The 21,237-nt window shown below is 37.6% G+C and overlaps 1 protein-coding gene across 2 annotated transcripts in view; it reads right to left on the bottom strand.

Annotated features, from left to right (window-relative positions):
• The window catches only part of ATXN10 (ataxin 10), a 108,088-nt gene that overhangs the window by 31,432 nt on the left and 55,419 nt on the right, over positions 1–21,237 (bottom strand). The window contains exons 9-10 of one of the 2 annotated variants that reach the window (XR_008469626.1): positions 18,473–18,642; positions 18,305–18,326 (exon numbers count right to left, since the gene is read on the bottom strand). Coding sequence is in view for 1 of the 2 variants with exons in the window: in XM_054222937.1 (XP_054078912.1) it covers positions 18,473–18,642 (170 nt within the window). In the remaining variant the exon portion in view is untranslated. The remainder of the gene's footprint in view (positions 1–18,304; positions 18,327–18,472; positions 18,643–21,237) is intronic. The other variant, XM_054222937.1, reaches the window with a different exon arrangement.

The following is a 21,237-nucleotide window of genomic DNA, read 5'->3' as shown; positions in this document are numbered from 1 at the left end:
ACTTTTGATTCAGGTTAGCATTGGTTACAAGTCAGATCGAATTTATTTCTTCAGGACTGAAATAATGCCAGGAACTACTTCAGCAACATTTTCACTGAGACAACTATCGTCACACGTTTCATGAATAAAAAAGCCTCATGGTTCAGAACTTTGCCTGAAGATGATACTCTCTTCAAAACAGAGTATCCCAGATGGACCAAATGATTTCTGACACACTGAAACTGAACATTAAAAGAAACGAGGAGACTCTCAGTGACGTATTTAAAAGACTTCATAGTATTAATGCAAGAGAAGCTGTGGCATGACAGAAACATTTTTCAGTGGAAAAAGTGTTCAAATACATTAAGAGAGGCTTTATTCAAGTTAACAATCAGTAACACGATATGTCTGTTCTCACTTTATGGTGCCCTCTGAAAAAACAATGACTTTCACTAACAAATGTTATTTTTTAAATTTTTTTTTTCCCTAAATTAAATTTGATTTGATTTCTCACCAGCTGTGTCTTATATAAACTAGTCATTTAATGAGATGTAGGGATGTACTAATGAAGGTGTTTTGAATTGCCAACCTATTACATATGCTAATATGTCACATGGAAAATATCAGTGTATGGGAAGATGATAAACAAGCATTTTCTGTCATTTAAAGAGAAAAATATTAAGCTAAGGTTTGTAAACTGGCATAGTTGCATTAAAGTGCTATTCTTTATCAGCTTAAGTAAGTAACTAGGGGAAATCCCTGTGCACGCATGCTATTCAAGCATTTAATGTTCCTCGTATTTCAGAGCAAAAAAGGGTTTTACTTTGGTTTGGGTCTTTTTTACAGCTTTTAATACAAACACAATCAAATCCTCAACAATTCCAGGATTTTGTTAGTAATGGTGTTCTGTTTTTAACTGAGAGAGAATGCTGTGATGTGGATGTGAGCCATGCCAAACTCTGCAACTTGCCCTCAAGGCTAGAAATGGTCCCTAACATATTTTACTTGTTGTACCCACTAGGGACTGTCCCAGTCCTCACGTGACATTGACTGTGTTTCTTTGCTGATGATCCAGACTTGCAGAAAGTTGAGCAATTATTCTCTACGTTTACCTGATATTCTAAGAATACACATTTTCTTTTAATGATTCACCAAGTATAACCTTTGCACAGGATCAGATTCTCTTATTAAGATAAATTTAGCCACCTTGTTGAGATTAAGATCAACTTTACATTTAGAAAACACAAGAATCCTGATGTTGTGATTTATATGTCTATAAAAGCCATATATTTAGTATGCATGATATACAATAACTCAGGTATGCATGCTCTAGCACTAAATTTCATGCTGAAAGCTTGCTAATGCCTCAGGCTATTGAGCGTGATGATACATGAAGTTGTACATAAGGAGACTGCATACTAGTTTCTTAATTTACCTCTAAATTACAACTACCAGAGGATTTTTTGAGTATTTGTGTCTCTAAATGTCGTGCTGTCTGGTAATAAGAACTGCAGGGACTATGAAAATAAAATTCTCAGCTTCTAGCTGAACTCATATATTCATTATGAACAGATTCTAAGCTTTTTAATTTGTAAAGTTGTTGTTCAAATTGTTTTTAAAATTCCATAATAAATGTATCCTTTTATATGGTCAGTTTACATGAAAATACTATTATACAAAACAAGATGTGTATATATATCCTCAGGCACTACGCCAACTGTTTATAAAATTTTAAATGTTCTGTTTAGCTTTATTTATACTGTTATTTCCTTTCTTGCAACAGATCATTAATTTGATTACAGGTCTGTACCTATAAAGACAAGACTGCGGGTTTTAACTGAAAACTAAAAAGAGTTTTTGTTTCAAGACACAGTTTCACTACTTTACATTAAGTATACATACACACCATGTCATTAAAACTTCATTAAAGAAAACTTCACATGCACAGCACTCTTCCTAGCAAGTCCATTAAAGAAAAAAAGATCTCATATGAACAGAGCTGGAGGGTACATTTCAGAAGCTGAAATCTGTACCAAAATAAACGCAATCATAAAATTAGAAACATTTTAAAAAAAAATCTTTAAGATCTACAAGTCACTATTTTTTATTATTTTTTTTAAATAACAAAGAAAACTTCTATAGGAGTTTATTAATAAACACTATTTTCTTTGAAGTTGATTTTCAAAGGCACAGGTCGACACTTTTATAGAAAAGCCTGCAGGAGCAGGTTGACAGTAATGGTGGGTCAGAAGGTGAGAAGAGAAAAAGTGTTGAATCAGAACCTCAATCAGCTGCCACCAGATTGATTTATTGTAGGGACATTAAAAATGACATTTTTACTTTTAAATTTAAGAAAGCATTTTTAAGCTTTTTTTCTCAGCAGCTACAAATTATAAAAGCACTTTCAAAAACGTATTAAATGGTGAGGTGCTCATGAAATTGTATGACGCCAGCTGGAATTAAAAGGTGACACTCCCAACCACCAAATACTCCAGCTGGATCACAAGTTCCAGAAGAACTGACAGTAGGGAATGTCCTCTTACATTGCATCAGCTTCTCATGACTGGAGCTGTGGTGAACAGGCAGAGCTGAGACAACTAAATAGACGTGGTTGGAAAATACTAAGGTATTGAGGTCTAATTAAGTTCAAGGGAACATAATTTAGACGCAAGTTCAGGGGAACTTACAGTTCTATTATTAATTTTCACTGAACTGTTTCCATTCCTGTTGCAGGCAAAACACTGCATTTCTTTTTTTTTTTTTTTTTTTTTTTTTTTTAACTACAATACCGAACAATTGCCTGAAATAAAACCCTTCTATATTTCCAAATCCAACATAATGTTAAGTTTGCTGGACTAAAGGGCAAAAGGATTTTTAGAAAAGCTGGAAACTGTCCTGTGGAAAATTCCAAGCCCTGAACAGCTCCATGAGTAGCACCCCTCCTTTTCTAAAAAGACAGGAAAAAATCGATTTGGAGGTAAATGTTGCAGTTTACCCTTACTAAAACTCAACAGAAATGTTGCCAACTTCAATATGAACTCACTGAGCTCCATAATCATGCTCTAGAACAGTAAATTCTGGACCAAAAATCTAAATCCTTCTTATTGTGTCATAGGTAAGATTAATGTCAAACCAAAGCAGACTGCAATGCTAACACACACAAAAAAGAAAGCAAGCAACTCAACTATTTTAGTTTGTGAAGAACAGAAAAACTTTTATTTTCTCAAGATGAAGATAATCCTCATATTAAGCCCAGTTTCAATATTTCACTTGAAATATCAGATTGTAATAACTTAAAATATTAAAGCAATATTGCACATATCACCTCAAAAATTACTGGACTGAAATGAAGCACACTGGGTATTTTTACTTCAGAGGCAGTAAACAATCTAAGTTGTTCTTCTTTCTTTTTTTTTTTACACTTAAAAGCAGCAAAATTATATTTCTGAAGTTACACAAGCAGAATGGATCTCAAACTCAAATTAAAATACTGCAACGGCCTCAGTTATACCCATTCGTATTGCAAATAGATCCCTTTAACACTGGGTGTTCTGTTCCTTAGGAAACCATTATCAGGGGAATATAACTTCCATGGTTTGTATCATATCTAAATTGCACCGTGAAATACATTGTTCAAGGCTCATATGGTTTTGGCATTTGTAATTTTCAAAGTACTGTTGGCTTGCAAAGATTTTTTTTTTCACCCTATGTAAATTCAAATAATTTATGTTCATATGAATTTTTTCACGTTTTTCAAGTATCACTGTTGTTTTTCTTTTTTCCTTTTCACATCATTAAGATTGCTCCATAGGTCATTTTTAACAAAGTTCATTGAGAGATGCCAAAAGACAACATATTGCCACCAATGAACAAAAGATCTAACAAGGTACACAGAACTAACTTTTTTTTTTAAATTTAGCAATGCAACTTTTTTCCCAGGAATGGAACAAAAGTTACGATTCCTACTCAAGAGATTAATTAGTCTCATATTTGAAAATATCTTTCACAGCATAATATGAGCAACACTATCTAAACTCTGCTTGTGGAAAGACTAGTAAATCAAAGATGTACAATGCAATTAGTTTTAACCAAAAATAAAACCCCTCTTTGTATTTTTTTCAAAGAAGCCCACACACAGTAGTATACTGAGGAACTGATCAGTTTGTGTGTGCGTGTGTATGTATATACATATATCTACGTATGTATGTATATAGAGTCATAGCATGGTTTGCGTTGGAAGGGACCTTTTAAAGACTGTCTGGTCCAAGCCCCCTGCCATGGGCAGGGGTAGCTTCCACTAGACCAGGTTGCTCAAAGCCCCATGCAACCTAACCCTGAACACTTCCAATGACAGGTTATCCACAATTTCTCTGGGTAACCTGTTCCAGTGTCTCACTACCCTCACAGTAAAGAATTTCTTCCTTATGTCCAATCTAAACCTACTCTCTTCCACTTTAAAACCATTACCCCTTGTTGTTTCACTGCAGGCCCTGGGTAAAATGTCTATCTCCATATTTCTTCTATGTTCCCTTTAAGTATTGAAAGGCCACCATAAGGACTCCCCAGAGCCTTCTCTTCTCCAGGCTGAACAACCCCAACTCTCTCAGCCTGTCCTCATAGGAGAGGTGCTCCAGCCCTCTGACCATTTTCGTGGCCCTCCGCTGGACCCGATCCAATAGGTCCATGTCTTTCCTGTGCTGGGGGCTCCAGAGCTGCATAGAGTATTCCAGTTGGGGGTCTCATGAGAGCAGACTAGAGGGGCAGCATCACCTACCTGCTGGCCACGCTTCTTTTTCATGTATATATTTATATTCACATATATATTTATATATTATATATATACACACAGGTGTCTATACAAAAAAATAATATACACACAGACACATGCCTATATATATATATAAAATTATCCATATTGCAGATAGTAAACCAGAAAATAGCTAATTCTATGGATTATCAATTTCCCTCTTCCCTAGAATTATGGAAAATATTCCATTTCATAAATGGAATACTGAACAATAAGACATGGAAATGCTTGGAGGAAGATCGAAGGAATCTCGCTAGCAGTCTCTAATCAACTAAAGCTTAATACATACAATCAAGCCATCACCTTGGCTTTGGCAAATCTAGCTAATTCTGCATTTCACAAACAGCAGAGGATTAATTCAACATCTTCTTGCTGCTCTGACTTTCAGCACGGAGATCACTTCAGGCAGTATTTTGATGTTGCTCCCACTGCTACAGTATCTGAATACAGGCAGTGCTCCATTTAAGGAACTTAAACAAAAGTCCAGTTGTTTTTCCAGTGTCTTCACTAGATCGTTGGTCAATGCCCCTTCAAAATCCTTCCAGCAAACCACTTCTGCCATAACAAACTGAACAAGTCTGATTGATTGCAATTATGATGTGTGAACTTGGAGACATGCAGTTTTAAACATTTAAATGCTCACTAACGAGGCAATTTTTATCTTTGCCACTTCTTTATGGAAATATTGAGCTTTCTGATTAAAGAATAGAAGTTTTTCAAAAGCACAGCTAATATGAATTGCCAAAATAAAGATATCAATAGACCATAAAGGGAATATTAAGTCTGGTCTCCCTCAAAACACGGACAGAAGATTCTCACTATTTATGAAGTCCTCAAACAATGTGAGAGCTGAGATATTTTTCTAAAATCTCCTTAGGGATTACAAGAAGTTTTCCTCTCTTCATCTGTTCTACCGCTGCATAGATAAAAGAAGGCATGAAAAGCTAGGTAGGTTTCTTCCAACCATTGGCTGTTGACAGCAAGGAGAGTAGATAATCTATACTCAAGAAAGAGGATGCAAAAGTGGTCACCGCTCACTTTTACGTTATTGCAGCCCTCTAATATTATCAGGGCTCTTCAAAAAGCCATGCCTTTCAAGCAGAAAAGATAACTGAATGGAACCCTGCAATAACAGCTGAACAGTCAGAACCTTTGCCTGCACAGACATTTATAGACCCCCTCCCTCCTTCCCACATGCAAATGAACATGTACATGTTCACCTAGTGAGGACAATACTTAATACCTAGTCTGTGACTAGTTTAGGAACAAAAGAGCGAAATGTGGATGTGGTCAATACTGAATGCTAACTAGAATGCACTTTTCTGCATTTATTAAACCCTTAGCAATGGGCAAGGAAGGACTTTGTCTTTCATATTATTCTTTTATAATTCTGCCTCCTCAGAATCATCTACTCTTGTTAATTATTCCTAATAAATATCTCAATTAATTATCAGGGTTGGCACAAACATTTCCACAGTTAGCATTAATGCACAGTTGCAGCACACACTTCTCTTTTAAAGAGCGCTCTTCACAGGCTACCTGCATCTCAAAGTACTAGAACATCATTCCCCATTTAGCATATATTCCAATTGAGTATTTTTTTTTTAGATCTAGTTAATTGCTATTGTCCTGCTGAATATACATTAAGTGGACAGACAGCTTGAGCTGAGCCGCCTGTGGCCCACGACAGGTGAGACATTCCTCCCTCCAGAGCTATGTCCCTATGAGGTCTACAAGTAGCACCAAGAGCTCAGCACCACAGGGGCAGCTCTCTCCGCTTCCTGCAATTATACTGCCATGGAGAAATCACAGCCCCACTAAACTGTTCGAGGTTGCAAAGAAGGAACACTAAGTGTGTCACCTGCCCAGTCCTAGGTATTTCTATCTTTCCATTCCAGCTGCCCATTTACCCCCATCCTAGTTTGAGCAACAAAGGACTCATTTCTCTTCTAATGCTTGGGAAAACTTCTAGAAGACTCTAGTCTCTGAATTTGTGAAAATATTTATTTTATAGCCAGCTAGGCTATGTGGGTTCAAGGTCTCAGTGTTTTCAAGTCTTGCCAGGTGCAGGGATGAGAAGGAGCAAGACCCAGGCAGTCGACCCAAGCTGGCCAACAGGATCGTTTCATACCATGAATGTTACATTCAATATAAACTAGAAAGTTTGCTGAGGAGTTCTCTCTCCTCTATGATGGCTGCTCCAGAAAATTTCTTGCCCTGGTGCCAGACCCCTGAGCCTTTCCCTTTCTCCCGAAGCCGTAGCGCTCACAGTGTCTGACGTTTGCTGTCCACTGCTGGGAGTGCACAGCTTCCTGCTGATTTCATGGGGTGAGTATAATCCTAGTACATTTTACATTGGTATTGGGATCGATACTGGTTCTTTAGTGTTATTGTTAATTATTTAGCCTCATCCTATTAAATCTATGTATATTTCAAGCCTTGTGTTTCCTTGTTTTCCCCAATTCCCCTTCCCAGGTGGGGAGGGGTCATTGGGTGATAGAATAATTGTCTAAATGACAATAAATTGTTATGGGTTTCTCAAACCAGAACACTCCCAAAGGGTCAGGAAGCCTATGCAGACCAAAGCGAGATGTGGGTTTTTTTTCCTACTTTATAAGCATGACTGAAGAGTGTAAATTTACAGCCATTAATCACAGTCCATCACCTCTTGCTGCAGAAATGACAAAACCAAATTAGAATTAGGCTTTTGTGCTACAGATGTGCATGTGTGCTACAGAAAGGATATACTGTAACAGTAATGTGACATCAGTATATCAATTCATTTTAGCAAGTATCAGAACAAAAGCTCTTTTCCATTCTTTAATATTTCTGAAGCATAAAGCACAGACAACAGATTCAATTTTTAAATACTGCAATATACACATATAAAAAGGATTTGAGGTGCATAAACTTCTCAAACGCCTAAAATGAAGAAATTTTTGCTGCTATTCTTGACTTACAAAGTAGATAAGAAATTAAATTTTTACCAGAAAAAGACAAATATAGCATATGAAGTGTTGGTGTAATTGCTCCTTTAGGAGGAAAAGAAGGCTTTTTTAGCATTGTATCTCATATTCTTCATGTTACTGCTACCACCAGCAAAACACAATAAATGTAGAAAAAGCAAGCCACTGCAGAGTCATTTAACGTCCCCATTTGCTTATGTAGGAACATAACTATTTTCAAGGTCTGGAATAGGCAGTTTTCCTTTTACAAATCTGAACGATGTTGGGGCTCTACAGAAAACTTTGAAACTTCCAAAGTTAACAGGAAAAGTCAAGCTCCAGTATCCAGACATTTTAATATCAACACTCTCTACAATATGTGAGGTACCCCTTTTGGGGGACATATTTAGAAGCTTGGTAATAAATAAGTGAAGAGAAAACAATCATGGAAAGGACTGCTTATGTTGGAAATGGTGCACAATTTCACCAGACTCATTTCCTCTATGACCTAACATGATTACAACACGCAGGAAAATCCAGGCTTACTACTCAACCAGGTAGACCCCCACTGCATAACAGAGCACAATTTAAAAAAAGAAAAAAAAAAAAAAAAGGATGGAGATTTCCACCCCCGTCTCCCACCCCTTCTGGTTCAGTAGCCTTGAAAAATAAGACTATTCAAGTACTTTGGTTCCCTCTGGGCCCTGGCATCACCAAACTTCCCTCAAGCATCACCACACTGAGCAGCAAGAATAATGCAGGTCTACAATTCAAAACAAACAGCATCACCCAATGGCAGAAATTCAAAACTGCAGATGGCAGTCCCAGCAGTTGCCTTTCTCTTACCGAAGACACAAAGGAAAATGGGAGAAAGGAGGGGAAAAAACCTAGGGAAACTAAATTCTTCATCTCTGTCTGAAAACTTGGTGCTCTGACATGGGCTTATGTCCTTCAACAGGAGTTTTAGCAAACAATTTTCAGGGCTGGCAACAGAAGTTATACTGGCTTGAAGGCGCATAGTCAAAGAGAACTGAAGGCTCACAGCTGCTTTTGCAACAAGACAAAGCCAGGCTGAAGCCTGGAAGACCTTACACCTCTATTGAACCTGATGACAAGGTGACACTGGAGTGGAGGGAGTTAAGTAAACTGAACCCCACTTTGAAGAAACAAACTGGACACCAGACTTCTGTAAGCACATTTGTAAGCTTCTGTCTAGCTTGATGCTTCTCCGATTCTGATGGGAAAGTTAATATCAGGATTCAGCAACCCTGCTTGCTGATGGTAAGGGATCTTCCACCACCCCCTTCCACAAGCCTTCACACAAAGTCTCCCCTCATGTCCTCCTCACCCTGAATGCTGCACAGAGTACCACTAAAACCAAGAGTTACCACACTAAATTCATCATAAAACATAGTCTATCACATATGACATGTTTCATTATTTCCTCAATGAAACTATTTTACTAGCGCTTCCAAAATGTGAACTGAACTGATAGATTGCAAGTAGGGATGACCAAATCTCAATACCCAACAAAACAGAAATTCTTGCTTTTTTTTTTTTCCTTCTGCCTACGTTTACAAACTTTAGGACTGTCATAAAAATACAAGCTGAGAAACTTCAATATCTCACAGTAACCAAAACTTAGTAACTACCCAGGAAACAGATGAAAAGATGTCCAATTCCTGTGCCTCACAAGATAATTAAAACAGCAAACAGCCTATTCTAAGTGTAAAGGAAGAGAAAGTTTTATGTATCCAAAAGGGATCACGTTCAACACTCACAGGATTGTAACATCAGCCCATTGTGAAGTCTGGTGCAGCTTTAAAAAAAAAAAAAAAAGGAAATAAATTGTATGTGTGATGGCAGTTAAGAAAAGATGAGGGAACTCAAAGTTCATGCTGAGGTTAAAACAATGAAAAACAACATAGAAAACTAATGAAACTCCTTATTACAGTCATGGAAAATATATGTCACTTGTATCTGACACCAGTAAAAGTGGAATGGATTTGGACTAAAAGCTCAGATCTGAGCTGAAGAAAAATTATTTAGAAAGGCAGACATTCTTACACCTATGGTGGTTTTGCCCCTAGCAATCAGTAACACTGGCAAAAAGCAGGAAACGCAGATAAAGCCCCTTCCTGCAATACAGGGTACTGTATGCCTTCTGAGCCTTTTTAAAAATATTATATTAGCCACACCAGAAGGTCGTTATTTTAGTAATAGCTTTCCTAACATTGAGTACCCCAAAAAAATTCAGTTCTTCACCACCTAGTAAACGAGCAAGAAACATTTTTGGTTGATACAGTGATCTTAACTGAGAATGATATATGGAACAACAACAACACAAATCTCTTAATACCCCAGAATGTTTTGCAAGCTACTAGAACTTTAACTTACCAAAGCATCTGAATCCAAGTGGGAGAAAGGGAAAAAACAAAAGTTGTCACAACTCCCAGACTCCTTTTTGTAGAGACTGGGCGACATCACCTCCCATGTTTATAGGCCTCAAAATATACACCCGGAAAAAGAAATTACGAGGCTGACCAAGAGCTGAGGAAAACAAAGACATTTTCTGATTTCAGTGGACTTTAAACCAGGGCATTTTCCCAGCAGATGCTGAGGCTATTCTTGAAGAGAGAAAGGACCTGCAAAGCCCAAGAGAACACTCCTCTGTTTCACAAATGGGGTAACACACAAAGAACCACGTGCGATATCCGCAGCACAGCTGTAATTCCCTCATTATATAGGTATCAGTTCATTGCTCCAAGCAGCGAGGAAGGAGCAGCGAGGACGGTCTGCCACACAATACATCTTTCAGGTAAATACTACATCAGACCATTCTGCAAACCAACAAGTCTAAAAAGCTTGCAACAGCATGAAGCACTCTTTGGTGAACACTAAGTTTAATTCTTGTCTACCGCATGTATGATAACTACTACTCATCCCATCAGAACAAGAAAGGAATCGCAGGAACCTCTGAGAATTCTTCCATATAAAGATCAATACCTTATTTTTAGATTTCAGTCTGGCTTAAAATGAGTATTTTTACACGCTCTGCTCATCTTAAACAGGCATATTAAATATCAATGCTATAGATGCACTTTCAACACTTCGCATAAGTGCTTATTGTGAGTTTGAGAAAGGTCTGGAAATGGCTGTTTGACAACGGCGTGCTGAGCTTTCCTTTAAAAAGGGCTACAGTCCTGTGCTGCGCCACAATGGTAATAGGGTTCAACACCAAATAGGGTTCAAAAAATCGTTCGAGTCAGGCAGAGGCCAACAAGCCTGTAAGTTGGTACTGACTGTTGGGAAATGTATGCAGAACCAGCTTGTTTTAATTTTGAATCTTAGAAGACATCTAGTCATCTTACCCTTTTCTATCTTCCCTCTCCACTATAAATCAAAGCAATTAATTTAATTTCTAAAGCTATCCAACATCTTAATTTAAAACACTATGAACTTCACAAGAATAATCCTCCTCCCACAATCTTTCTTTTACTCCAAAATGCCCAAGTCCTGTTCTTGCTTTTGGCAAACGTATGTTGCATAAAATCATCATTCTACAGACATCTTCACATTGGCAGAAGCCAATGTAGTTTACATTTATGTATATTCAAGGTTTGGTCAAAGTCTCGGCCTATGATTCATGAGAACATAATAATATACAGATTGATCTTCATATCCCTTTATCTGTTAGATGGTAATTATGGTAATCCTCCACATGTAGCAGGCCAATAATATACTAGAAGGGAAGTATGGTATTGTGTGTGTGTCAGCCTTCATGTAATCATTGAGGATATCCAGGCAATCAATATATGAAGATGTCTCTATGTAGTATGCAATTTAAATATCAAATGGAAGCTGTTTAAAATAAAACCTAAAGAAAAAAAATAGCTTATGCACTATAACTAAGTGCATCTAAGTTCCTTGCAAGAGAAAATGAGAAAACTTTCTGTGCGTTGTATGATCAAGGCTTCGAGTGAAATTGGTCAAACCGGACAAGTCACAAGGAACGACTGGATCAACTGTATCAATTGCCAAAAATTGGTGGGGCAGAAGGGGGAACAGGAGCAGGACAAGAGGGAATATTAACTCGTTGCCTATAAAGGGGCAGCACAACACAATAAAGTTTTGTATTATTCTGTAACAACAAATACATTACATTGTTGTAAAAATAATTCAGCACTTTACAAACAATACTGCATTAGGCATGCATCTCTGACCTCAGGGCAAAAAAACTCCACACCAACCCTTTATTGCTCTTATTGTCCCACCACTTAGAGATCTCATGATTCTTTTTTGTTTAACAGTCTCTAGCACTTTCATGAAAATCTTGGCCCTTTAAGGATTCATGATTGCAACACAACTGAAGACTAACATAAAATCCATATGGGACCAGGACATAAAGACAGTTATATGTTGCAACAGATCTAAAGCCACTCTTGAACCACAGACGCTTTTCAACTTGACGTATCTCTATACTAGTTAGGTAGAGATCTCATTTCCACAGAAAAACCTAGGCTTTTAAAACACTTCTGTGAGAAAGTCCATTTTAAGTTTTACTGGTGTTTTTTGCAGTGCTATAGCTAGACACCAATTAAAGGCCTGAGTCCTGCAACACCATGAATGTTTTGTCCTTATCTAGCAAAGCATTAAAACATACAGATAGCTACAACATCAGAGTAGCCCCATCCAAAGAGTGGAACCATGTAGAACTTTACAGTTAGGGGTGCAGGAGCTCACCAATTCAGAGCATCCAGATCCCAAAGGATCCTCCTTTTTTGTTCAACTCTAAACCAACAATCTCTTCCATTTTAGGCTTATGTTTAAAATCAGGAAAACATAGTAATCACAATTATGTGGGTTTCTAATAAAGAAATCAAAGTGGTTTATTTCTCTCCTGCCTCTCTCAACAGCACATACAGATAAACGTGGGATAATCTTCCCCAAATCCTGCCATGCCAGGAAGAATGTAATTACTTCAAAAAGTTAAACTAATCCTGAAGAAAAAGAACAGATAAGCTCATACAGTCTTTCCGAAAATGATAGGGAAGAAAGAGCCAGTTGTTAAATAAAACGAAGTATTTGTCTTTAGTTTTAAATTTTCTATTTTCTAATCACTACAGCAAGAAGATTAAGTCAAGGAGCTGAACGGTGACAATTTGATCTATGGATGATGGCACCTTTTTCTAACTGTATTCTAACAGGATGCATTGCACACCCTGCCCCAGTGAAAAAAAATAATGGAAAACTGAATTCCAAACAAGTCAAATCTTGTTCATACTTTTCAGGCAGAACAGTTTTCAAATTAGGGAGCTAGTCTCATATAAAACAATTTAGCTTAGACGTCTATAAAAATAAATCCAAGTTACATTAAACAGTATCCAGATGTTTTACTTGCTACATTTATTAAGATTAATTTTAACTGTAGAAGCTTCTTCCCCGTCCCCCCTTTTCTCCCAGAAGACTTCCTTTCTCAACTCTCCATTGACAAAACCCAATATAATTGCATTAAAGGAAACATTTCTACTACCTCAAACAAAAAACAGGCATGTAAAAAAATTTCTCACATAAATTGTTCGCCTCATTACAGTGATTCCATTTAGGTAAGAAGGTGCCAGTACCAAAGACAACTCAGTATTTAAAATTTTTTGTTCCTACATAAACAACAGAACAACTTTACCAATGAAACACGCACATGCCAACATTAATATCCTACCATTGGGTCCATGAGCATCCCCAGTACCTAAAATGTCCTTGGCATAAGGATATGGACTGCGTTCTTTACCTGAGGGGATCAGTTCTGCTTTTAGCAGGCTGATTAAGAAAGAGATATCTCAAAAATATACTTATGTGTATTCTCTATTCTGCAGGGGACAGAGATCTCTCAGCGTGTATCAAACTGTCCCAGCACACTAACTGTATTGCTAGACAAAGTAAGCAGGTAGCAATAAACTACCTATCCTATCAGCAACAAGAAACAGTTAAAGACGGCAAAGCCAATGCAACCGGATTACAGCACAAAACCCAAGCTAAGTGCTTTGTTCTCACTAAGTGAGCCTTAACTTTGCATTCAGAAACGTCACAATTTTTCCCTTCAGGATGCCTCTCAAAAGGCAGTGATCAGTACAGCATGATCTCAGCACACCCATGTTCTGCCAGCTGGCTGCACCCCCATTGCAAGGAACACAGCTCATGTCTCGCATGTAGCTTGTTCCAGACAACGTTGCATCCTTCAGGAATAGTTTTCACAGGACAGAACCCCCAAGCAATTCAGATCTTCCCCGTTAGATCTCAGAGGTAACAGTGAACTAAAGTGAATAGTGAATAAAGACTGCAATTAAACTTTGTCAAGCTTTCTTCTTCCTTTCAATTCTCTATTTCCAGCAAGGTTACGTGATTAAGTCTATGTAATTCCTCTCTTTACAAGAGAGGAAGGGAAACAATGCAGAATAAGATCTACAGCATTCCGTTGCTTATTCAAGTACTGATGACACACACTTGCAATTAAATCAAGTATTTTAAACAAGTCATACTGCATAAACACCTCAAAAACGTAAACAACAGTTTTAGGGAAAGGTAGTAAAGTTGCGCAGAGCAGCGCTGTCACGCTAAGGCAGAGATTAGTCATCTCACCTTCCAGTACATGTTCTTGTAAATGAACAAAGAACTAGGGGTGCAGATTATTGCTATGACTATTTTGTATTTGTTTCATTTCCACAATAAAGGATTATATCTTCTATACTTCATTCATTAGGTTTCTTTCATGAATTTTATTCTTTATTAAAACAGTTTACTATACTAAAGCAGCAGAAAGAGTTGCATTGAATCCATAACTTCATAGTTTTAAAAGTGATAGTGGAAAATAAGTGCCTAAAGCCTCCCCCCAAGAAAACAGTATAAATTCTGTCTAGATGATAAAACTGCGGTGTTTGGAAGGCAAGTCAAACAAGGTGAGGCGAGTATGGAAGAATTTTCACATTTTCCTTCCGATAACTTCATTCAACAACTACCACCCAAAACCTCCAGTCCTAGCTCAGCCTGACAGCCCACCTCCTTCCTTCAAATGTATTTAATAAAAACATACAATGCATCTTTGTGAAGGAGACATAACAAAGTACAAGCCACAGGACTGTCTCACACGTATGACAGTAACTCTTGACAGGTCTTCCTCAGAGATAGAAAACAGGAGAACTGCACATCCATTGCAGACTCTTGCCAGATTCAACACAGAACTAGCTCAACACTTGGTGTCATAAGTACAGCACTTTTATCCGTTCATTTCTCCTTTTCATGCAAAAGTGTGTGCAACTCAGGACATGCATGTACCCAACACTTATCAGTCCAAAATTAACATTTTATCAGACACTTTTCTTACCAATATCAACCCATCCAGCCTTGCAAAACACGTAAGTGGGCAGAAAGCCTGGCAAGACCCATTTTAATAACTGCATCTCAGTTTACAGCTCGAATGTCTGCCCACTCCCTTATATCTTAAGAACTTGTCACAATAGTGTAAATAAAACTACAAGAAAGAAATGATGTAAAGAATGCATTCCTAATGCTAACAGAGTACAAGCCAATGAACGCTTTTCAAAAACAAAGAATGGTTTTAAACAGAAAGTGAAGAAGTAATAAAGTACTAGTAAGACATTTCTCTGTTCCAAAGCATTACAAGATTTTTCACCACTGCCAAAAAAACCGTGCACTTAATCCCCTGCAATTATTGTTCTTCTAGCAGGTGGAGACCATGAACAGAGATGGAGAAGCAGCCTTTACCAAGCAATTATCCTCCCACCCCAGGTATTTGCTGTTGCTTTAACTCTGTCACCAGCGCCCCATGCAGTAAGACTGCACCATCGTACTTCAGGAGACATGCACTGCGTGAGGCGTAGCCTGGCTTGAGACCCACCGCCCAGAGAACAAGCAGGTTATCACTCAACTCTTGAAGAAGCTCCTGAAGATAGTGATGCAACTCTGTCCGCTTTGGAGGGCCTAGCCCAAGTCACTGTTGGAGCCTCAAGTCTTTTGAGACTACTTACATTTTCAGAACAAGTCAGGCAGATCAACAACAACCACTAAGGTTATATTATAAGAAAATAGAGGCTCCATTTTCTAATGCATTATCACTATTACCAGGAAAAGAGCTCTACTGGGACCAGAAATTACAGGAAAAAAAATTAGAGAAAACAACCGTGAAAGCCTCAGTTTATCAAAGAGTCAGAATACTAACAGTGCTGTTCAAGAACCTTTGGTAAGTGATGTGCAACCCTCTAATGCCAGGCAACCAACTAAATGGACTGAAGAGAAGGCCACTTCCCCAGCTTGTGCCTACAATTCACGTGGTAAATCACCCAAAAGCAATGGGTAAATGGTAAAGCCCAAGGTCTCTCAGATGCATTGGTCAGTTGGCTCATTATGTTAAAAAAAAAAAAAAAAAATCTTTTTTTTGTTTTTAAAAATTACTTTTGATTGAATATAGAAAGCAAACTGTGTAAACCCATTAATGGATATAAAGTAAGTCCTATACTGTGAAATACTACTCTGAAGAGACGTGGGAACCCAGGAACTAACCCCATCAGCACTCAGTTCTAGGTCTGACACATGCACCACTTTGAACAATTCACTCCCATCTCAAAACTTCAGTTTTCTTATCTGTGCAATGATATGGGCGGCTTGCCCTGCCCTCACAAGCATGCGTTTATGTACGGAAACTGCCTTAAAACGACAAGTGCATTTATTAGAACCAATTTGAATGTATGAAATAAACTGAAGGTACAGACAAGATATCATACTATTGGCATTTCTAAAGTTTCAACGGCACTTAAATAATGTTCCATGATATCGCACACAAGAATCTAAGTAATTTTCAAGACAGCATAAAGCAATAATATTTGCAGGCAGTTTAAGGCAAGTTAATACCCAGCTTCCATTGAAAACACTAAGCCTGCATGCCTAATTGCTCCAGGGGCCTTTGAAAACCCCAGTGCAAATGAACAATAAGCAGTAAATCAACCCTTTCAAACTGAAAGCAACCCCCTCCCCTCCGCCATCATAAGGTATTCCACAAAAATGTATTTCACTTACATAAACACATATTACATCATAATGGGTCAGAGCCAGACTGTGCAAGAGTGATTAATAGGATTAGTAATATTTTTCAGAAATATTAAAATCTTTTATTATATACTGTAATATGAATGGGGAAAGGGAGGATCACTACCGTATTTCCCATCTATATGCCCATATTATTAGCATTTGTCAGACAAAGCGGGTAGCATTCTTCAGATTTTCCATTCCTCTGCCCTGCATTAAAAACAACAAGGAAATGCAAGCACTCCCCTCAGACACTATGAAAATGCCCTGCTGCCATTATAAAAGTCTAACTTGGTAGATACTGTAGCAGTTGAAACCAGCAGTTGATGGCATCGGTACAAAAGAATGTATTATCTTTATAAAATGAAGTAAACAACAACAACAAAAATATTTAGGAAACAGAAGCTTCTAACAGAGATTGATTTTGAAGTACTCAATGTCTCAATAGCTCCTTGGCAACGCAGAATTAGTCTCCGAGTATGTCATCATATGTAACTTCCTGCAGAGCATCCAGTACTAATTACTGTATTTTTGGTACTTGCTGCATAGGCCTCATTTGACAACACGAGAGTAGTAAAAACACTCCATTATCTCCTTTACTCCCTCTTCAATACAACCTTTCTTCTATGTTTTTCAGTTTCCAGACTATAAATTGCTTCCTTGAGAGCAGGTGAAAACTTTGATTCAAATTAATTAAGTAAAGAAAGGAAAACAATCCCAAATTTCCCCGTTCAATAACAAATATCAGTAACAATGGCTACTCAAGACCGTTTCCTTCCAGGACAAGGCTGCCGTAAGGCAAGACACTTCTAAGAGAAAAGGAAGGTACAGGAATCAACAGAGGGTTTCTCTGCAACAAGAAACTCACAGGGAAGAACTAGAGAAACAGAAACCTTTCATAAGCTGAGGCTACTGTAACACACTACACACGGTTGTCAAGGCCAAATGAGAAAAGTAACCTACTTGATTTTTGGAAGTGCTCAGATGAACCTTAAGACAACATTATTTCATGACTGCTTTTCTTGCTGATATTAGGTTAGTCTAACAAGTCCTGGAGGAAAGCCACATCTTTTATCACTCTAAGAAAAAAAGGTTTCGGATTTAAAAACATGCTGCTGTTTCCTCTTTTTCCTCAAGTGGAAACAAACCTAATTTTTCATACAGAAATTCTAAAGATAAAGGGTTCAAAGTGATTTGATGGAAGCAGACCTACATTTTTAAAGTAGCATGGCAAAATTTAAGGAGGGGGAGGGAGAAAGCATTAGAAACTAATTCAAGGATTTAAAATTAAGTTCATGCAACAATTCCCATTCATTTCCCTTCAAAGTGAAGTTGAGGTTTCGTCTCAGACTTTTGCTTTTCAAAGAAAATGCAAATGTGAAAATAATAAAGGAATTAGGTACTGGCTTGCATTCTTTAGGACTGAAGTAAAACGCAGACAGGAACACACCACGTTGTTATTAAAAAGTTAGCATACCTGTTACAGTAGCTCAAAGACACTAAAAAAAAAAAAAGTACCTCCGTTACATGACCAATTCTAATCTCTATTTGTACATCAACAATATATTTTCACCAGTAAAGCCCTGGTCAGGCATATACATCTGGTCGCATGTTAGAGTTCTGCCAGAAAAATGCATGAACTTACCTTGTCTTGGTTTTCCTTATTTTTGTAACACAAATTTCCAATCAAACGAATGAGATGAGATTTAAAACCCACAGCTGGATGTGAAATTTCTTCCTGCCCTGTCATAGCATGTGTAGCAGTGAAAATATTTACAGCCTGCTTCCCAGCAAGATGAGTTAATCTCAGGGTATCTACAAAAAACAAAAATATTTTGATTAATTAGCACATGAAAATTAGTATCACTTTGCACAGAGCTTGAACCTAACAATTAGTAGTAATAGTTAATCAACAATTTCAGATATTCACCAATCTGTCAAAAGAACTTTGAAAGTTTTCTTCATTTCTTAATTTGTGCTAGTATAACCATAAAAGGCCATCTCCAGGTCAGAAGGTGTTTTTGCATCCTTTATACACACTTACATAGTTCAGACACGAAGTCTGAAGGTTGGTGCTATCAGTCTCTACGTGAAGAGTCAGAATCTGTAGGCTGTTGATGATTCTGATACTGTAAATATATTTCTAAAATCAAGTTTTTTTAGAAAACTTCCTTTACTTCAAATTTGTCACAGCAACACATACTAATTAAAGAACTGCTTTTTTTTTCCTCCGCTATTCTCCAGTCTGTTCCTAGCTCTGTAGTACGAGAAAAGATTTCGAGTACAACTAGCCCCTTGACACACCTTTACAAATCCTTCAGTGCCATAATCTCGTCAACTGAGAAATACTAATGTTCCTGTATAGTAAATGCTAATTTACAGCAACTAGGATTTTTTTCTACAATGCTCTAGAAAGAAGTCAGGGCGAAGGGAAACTGAAATCTGTGAAAACAACATTCCACAAAGAGACCACACCCAGAAGCAAAGTTGAAATCATGTGAACCCCTGAGAGTCTATACTAGCTGAGTCACTAAAGGCTGTGCCTATATTTAAAAACTAAGCAAGTCTTTCTCCTCTAAGCAATCTGCAATACTGATAATTGGCTTGGCATGCAATTGTCCCCAAGATGCTTCATGCAACTTACATTGGAACAGTAAAGATATAGCAAAACCAGGTTATAGCACAGGGCAGTAATTAAACCCTATGCTACCTCTGCTCCAGATGTGACAACATCTATAGTGCAATGGGCACTAGATTTCCTGATTTAAATTAGAGAAAACTTCACAGGTCCTTATATCACAGTTTCACTCCCAGGTGGCTTATGCAGGAGAAGAAAAAAAAAAACAAAACACAAACCTCTGTGCTGATAAAGAGGTAACTATATTTTTGGTAGTATTTTTAAAATACAAAATTATAGTGTGGCCTAAAGGCCTTCCGTATTAGAGCGACCACTTATATTTGTTCATATTTTGAACTAAGAAAAACCAATCAATCTCCTAATTGCCCCTAAAAATTGTCATCACAAAAGAGCTTTTAAACACAATCTCATTAATAGAAATTTGTTTGCTTTTGTAAACTCATAAAAATGGGCAGTCTCACATCCTTCTTGTGGCATTCATTTTGTGTGCTTCCTTGCCTTATAGACTTAGTATTCTCCCACACCACAGACATGTAAGAGGGAATTCCATGGTCTTCCCAAACCTTCTGCCTGCCCTTAAGAGGGACTCCTGAAGAAAAGGATTAAAAACAAAAAATAAAACAAAAAGACCCACAAAAAAAAGTAAATAAAACTCCTCAAAATTTTATTACAGTGCAGACAAAAATGCAATAAGCAATGCACCTACCTGGAAAGAGAAGTCCAGGAAAAGGTGAAAGAAAAGCAGCCGTTTTCCATGCGTTATGCTAACACAGAGAGAACAGTGCTCCTCTCAAACACTGCACATCACAGCGCAGTGAAACACAACACAGCAACCGCTCCTGGGATGTCACCCATGTTCTCAGCTAAAGGGCACCTCTGTCTGCCATTCTCTCATTATCCCAAAGAGCAGCTCTTCCAAAATGCCTTTTCATTAGCCTGGAGACGGCTGCAGAGGAAAGTCAGTCTGCGCACAGCTAGAGCAAGGACGACTGGCCTACCAGCTTCTAAACTAGTGATCTGCAACTCCTCAAAATTCTCATTTAAGTTGAAAGACTTATACAAGCATTCAGATGATACAATGCATACCTTTGAGTTTCCTCAAAACACACGCACAAAATAGATCTTGTTGGTAGTCATTTTACTATAAGCAATAAAACTATGAACCTGTCATCAAAAATTCAAAAATAAAGGGTTTGTTGGGGTTTTGTTTGTTTGTGGTTTTTTTTCTTACAGCAAGGACTCTCTGCACATCTCATAGTTAACAGCTACTTCAGCCTTTTTCTTTTTCATTTTTTTAAGCCAGAATATTACATATTTATCTTTAAAATCCATGAACTTTTACGATTTTCTCAGAATATGGTGGCATACATCAGTTGTCTCAGAAAGTGATAAGATCTAGGAAGGCACAGGTCAGTATATGTGTATTTCCTCCGCAGGTATATAGGGTCTCTCTGGACCACCCTGGCTTAATTTTTTTGTGTGTAAAGCCCTTCGCTTCTTGTTTCTTAGCAGAAGAAAGCTTCTTTTAAACTGACCTATAAAGTCACTGAATTTGGTTAAGAACATTCAAACTGTACTTAGTTTCAAGTTTTCAGGAATTTGGGAAACAGAAGAAACAGGCATGGAAAAGTCCTTTTTCTACTTTTTAAGGCAATTATTCCATGTACATTCAGCCAGTGGAAGAACATAAGAAGCAGCTGTCCTTTGCACAACTCTTACTGTATAAATAGCGCATTGCTGACAGTTGAATCAAGGCTCTGTTGGGTAATAGG

This window comes from Rissa tridactyla, chromosome 1 (genome assembly GCF_028500815.1).
Source record: "Rissa tridactyla isolate bRisTri1 chromosome 1, bRisTri1.patW.cur.20221130, whole genome shotgun sequence".
Taxonomy (NCBI): Eukaryota; Metazoa; Chordata; class Aves; order Charadriiformes; family Laridae; genus Rissa; species Rissa tridactyla.
The sequence above is the reverse complement of the archived record's forward strand: the minus strand, read 5'-3'. Positions and strand labels throughout refer to the sequence as shown.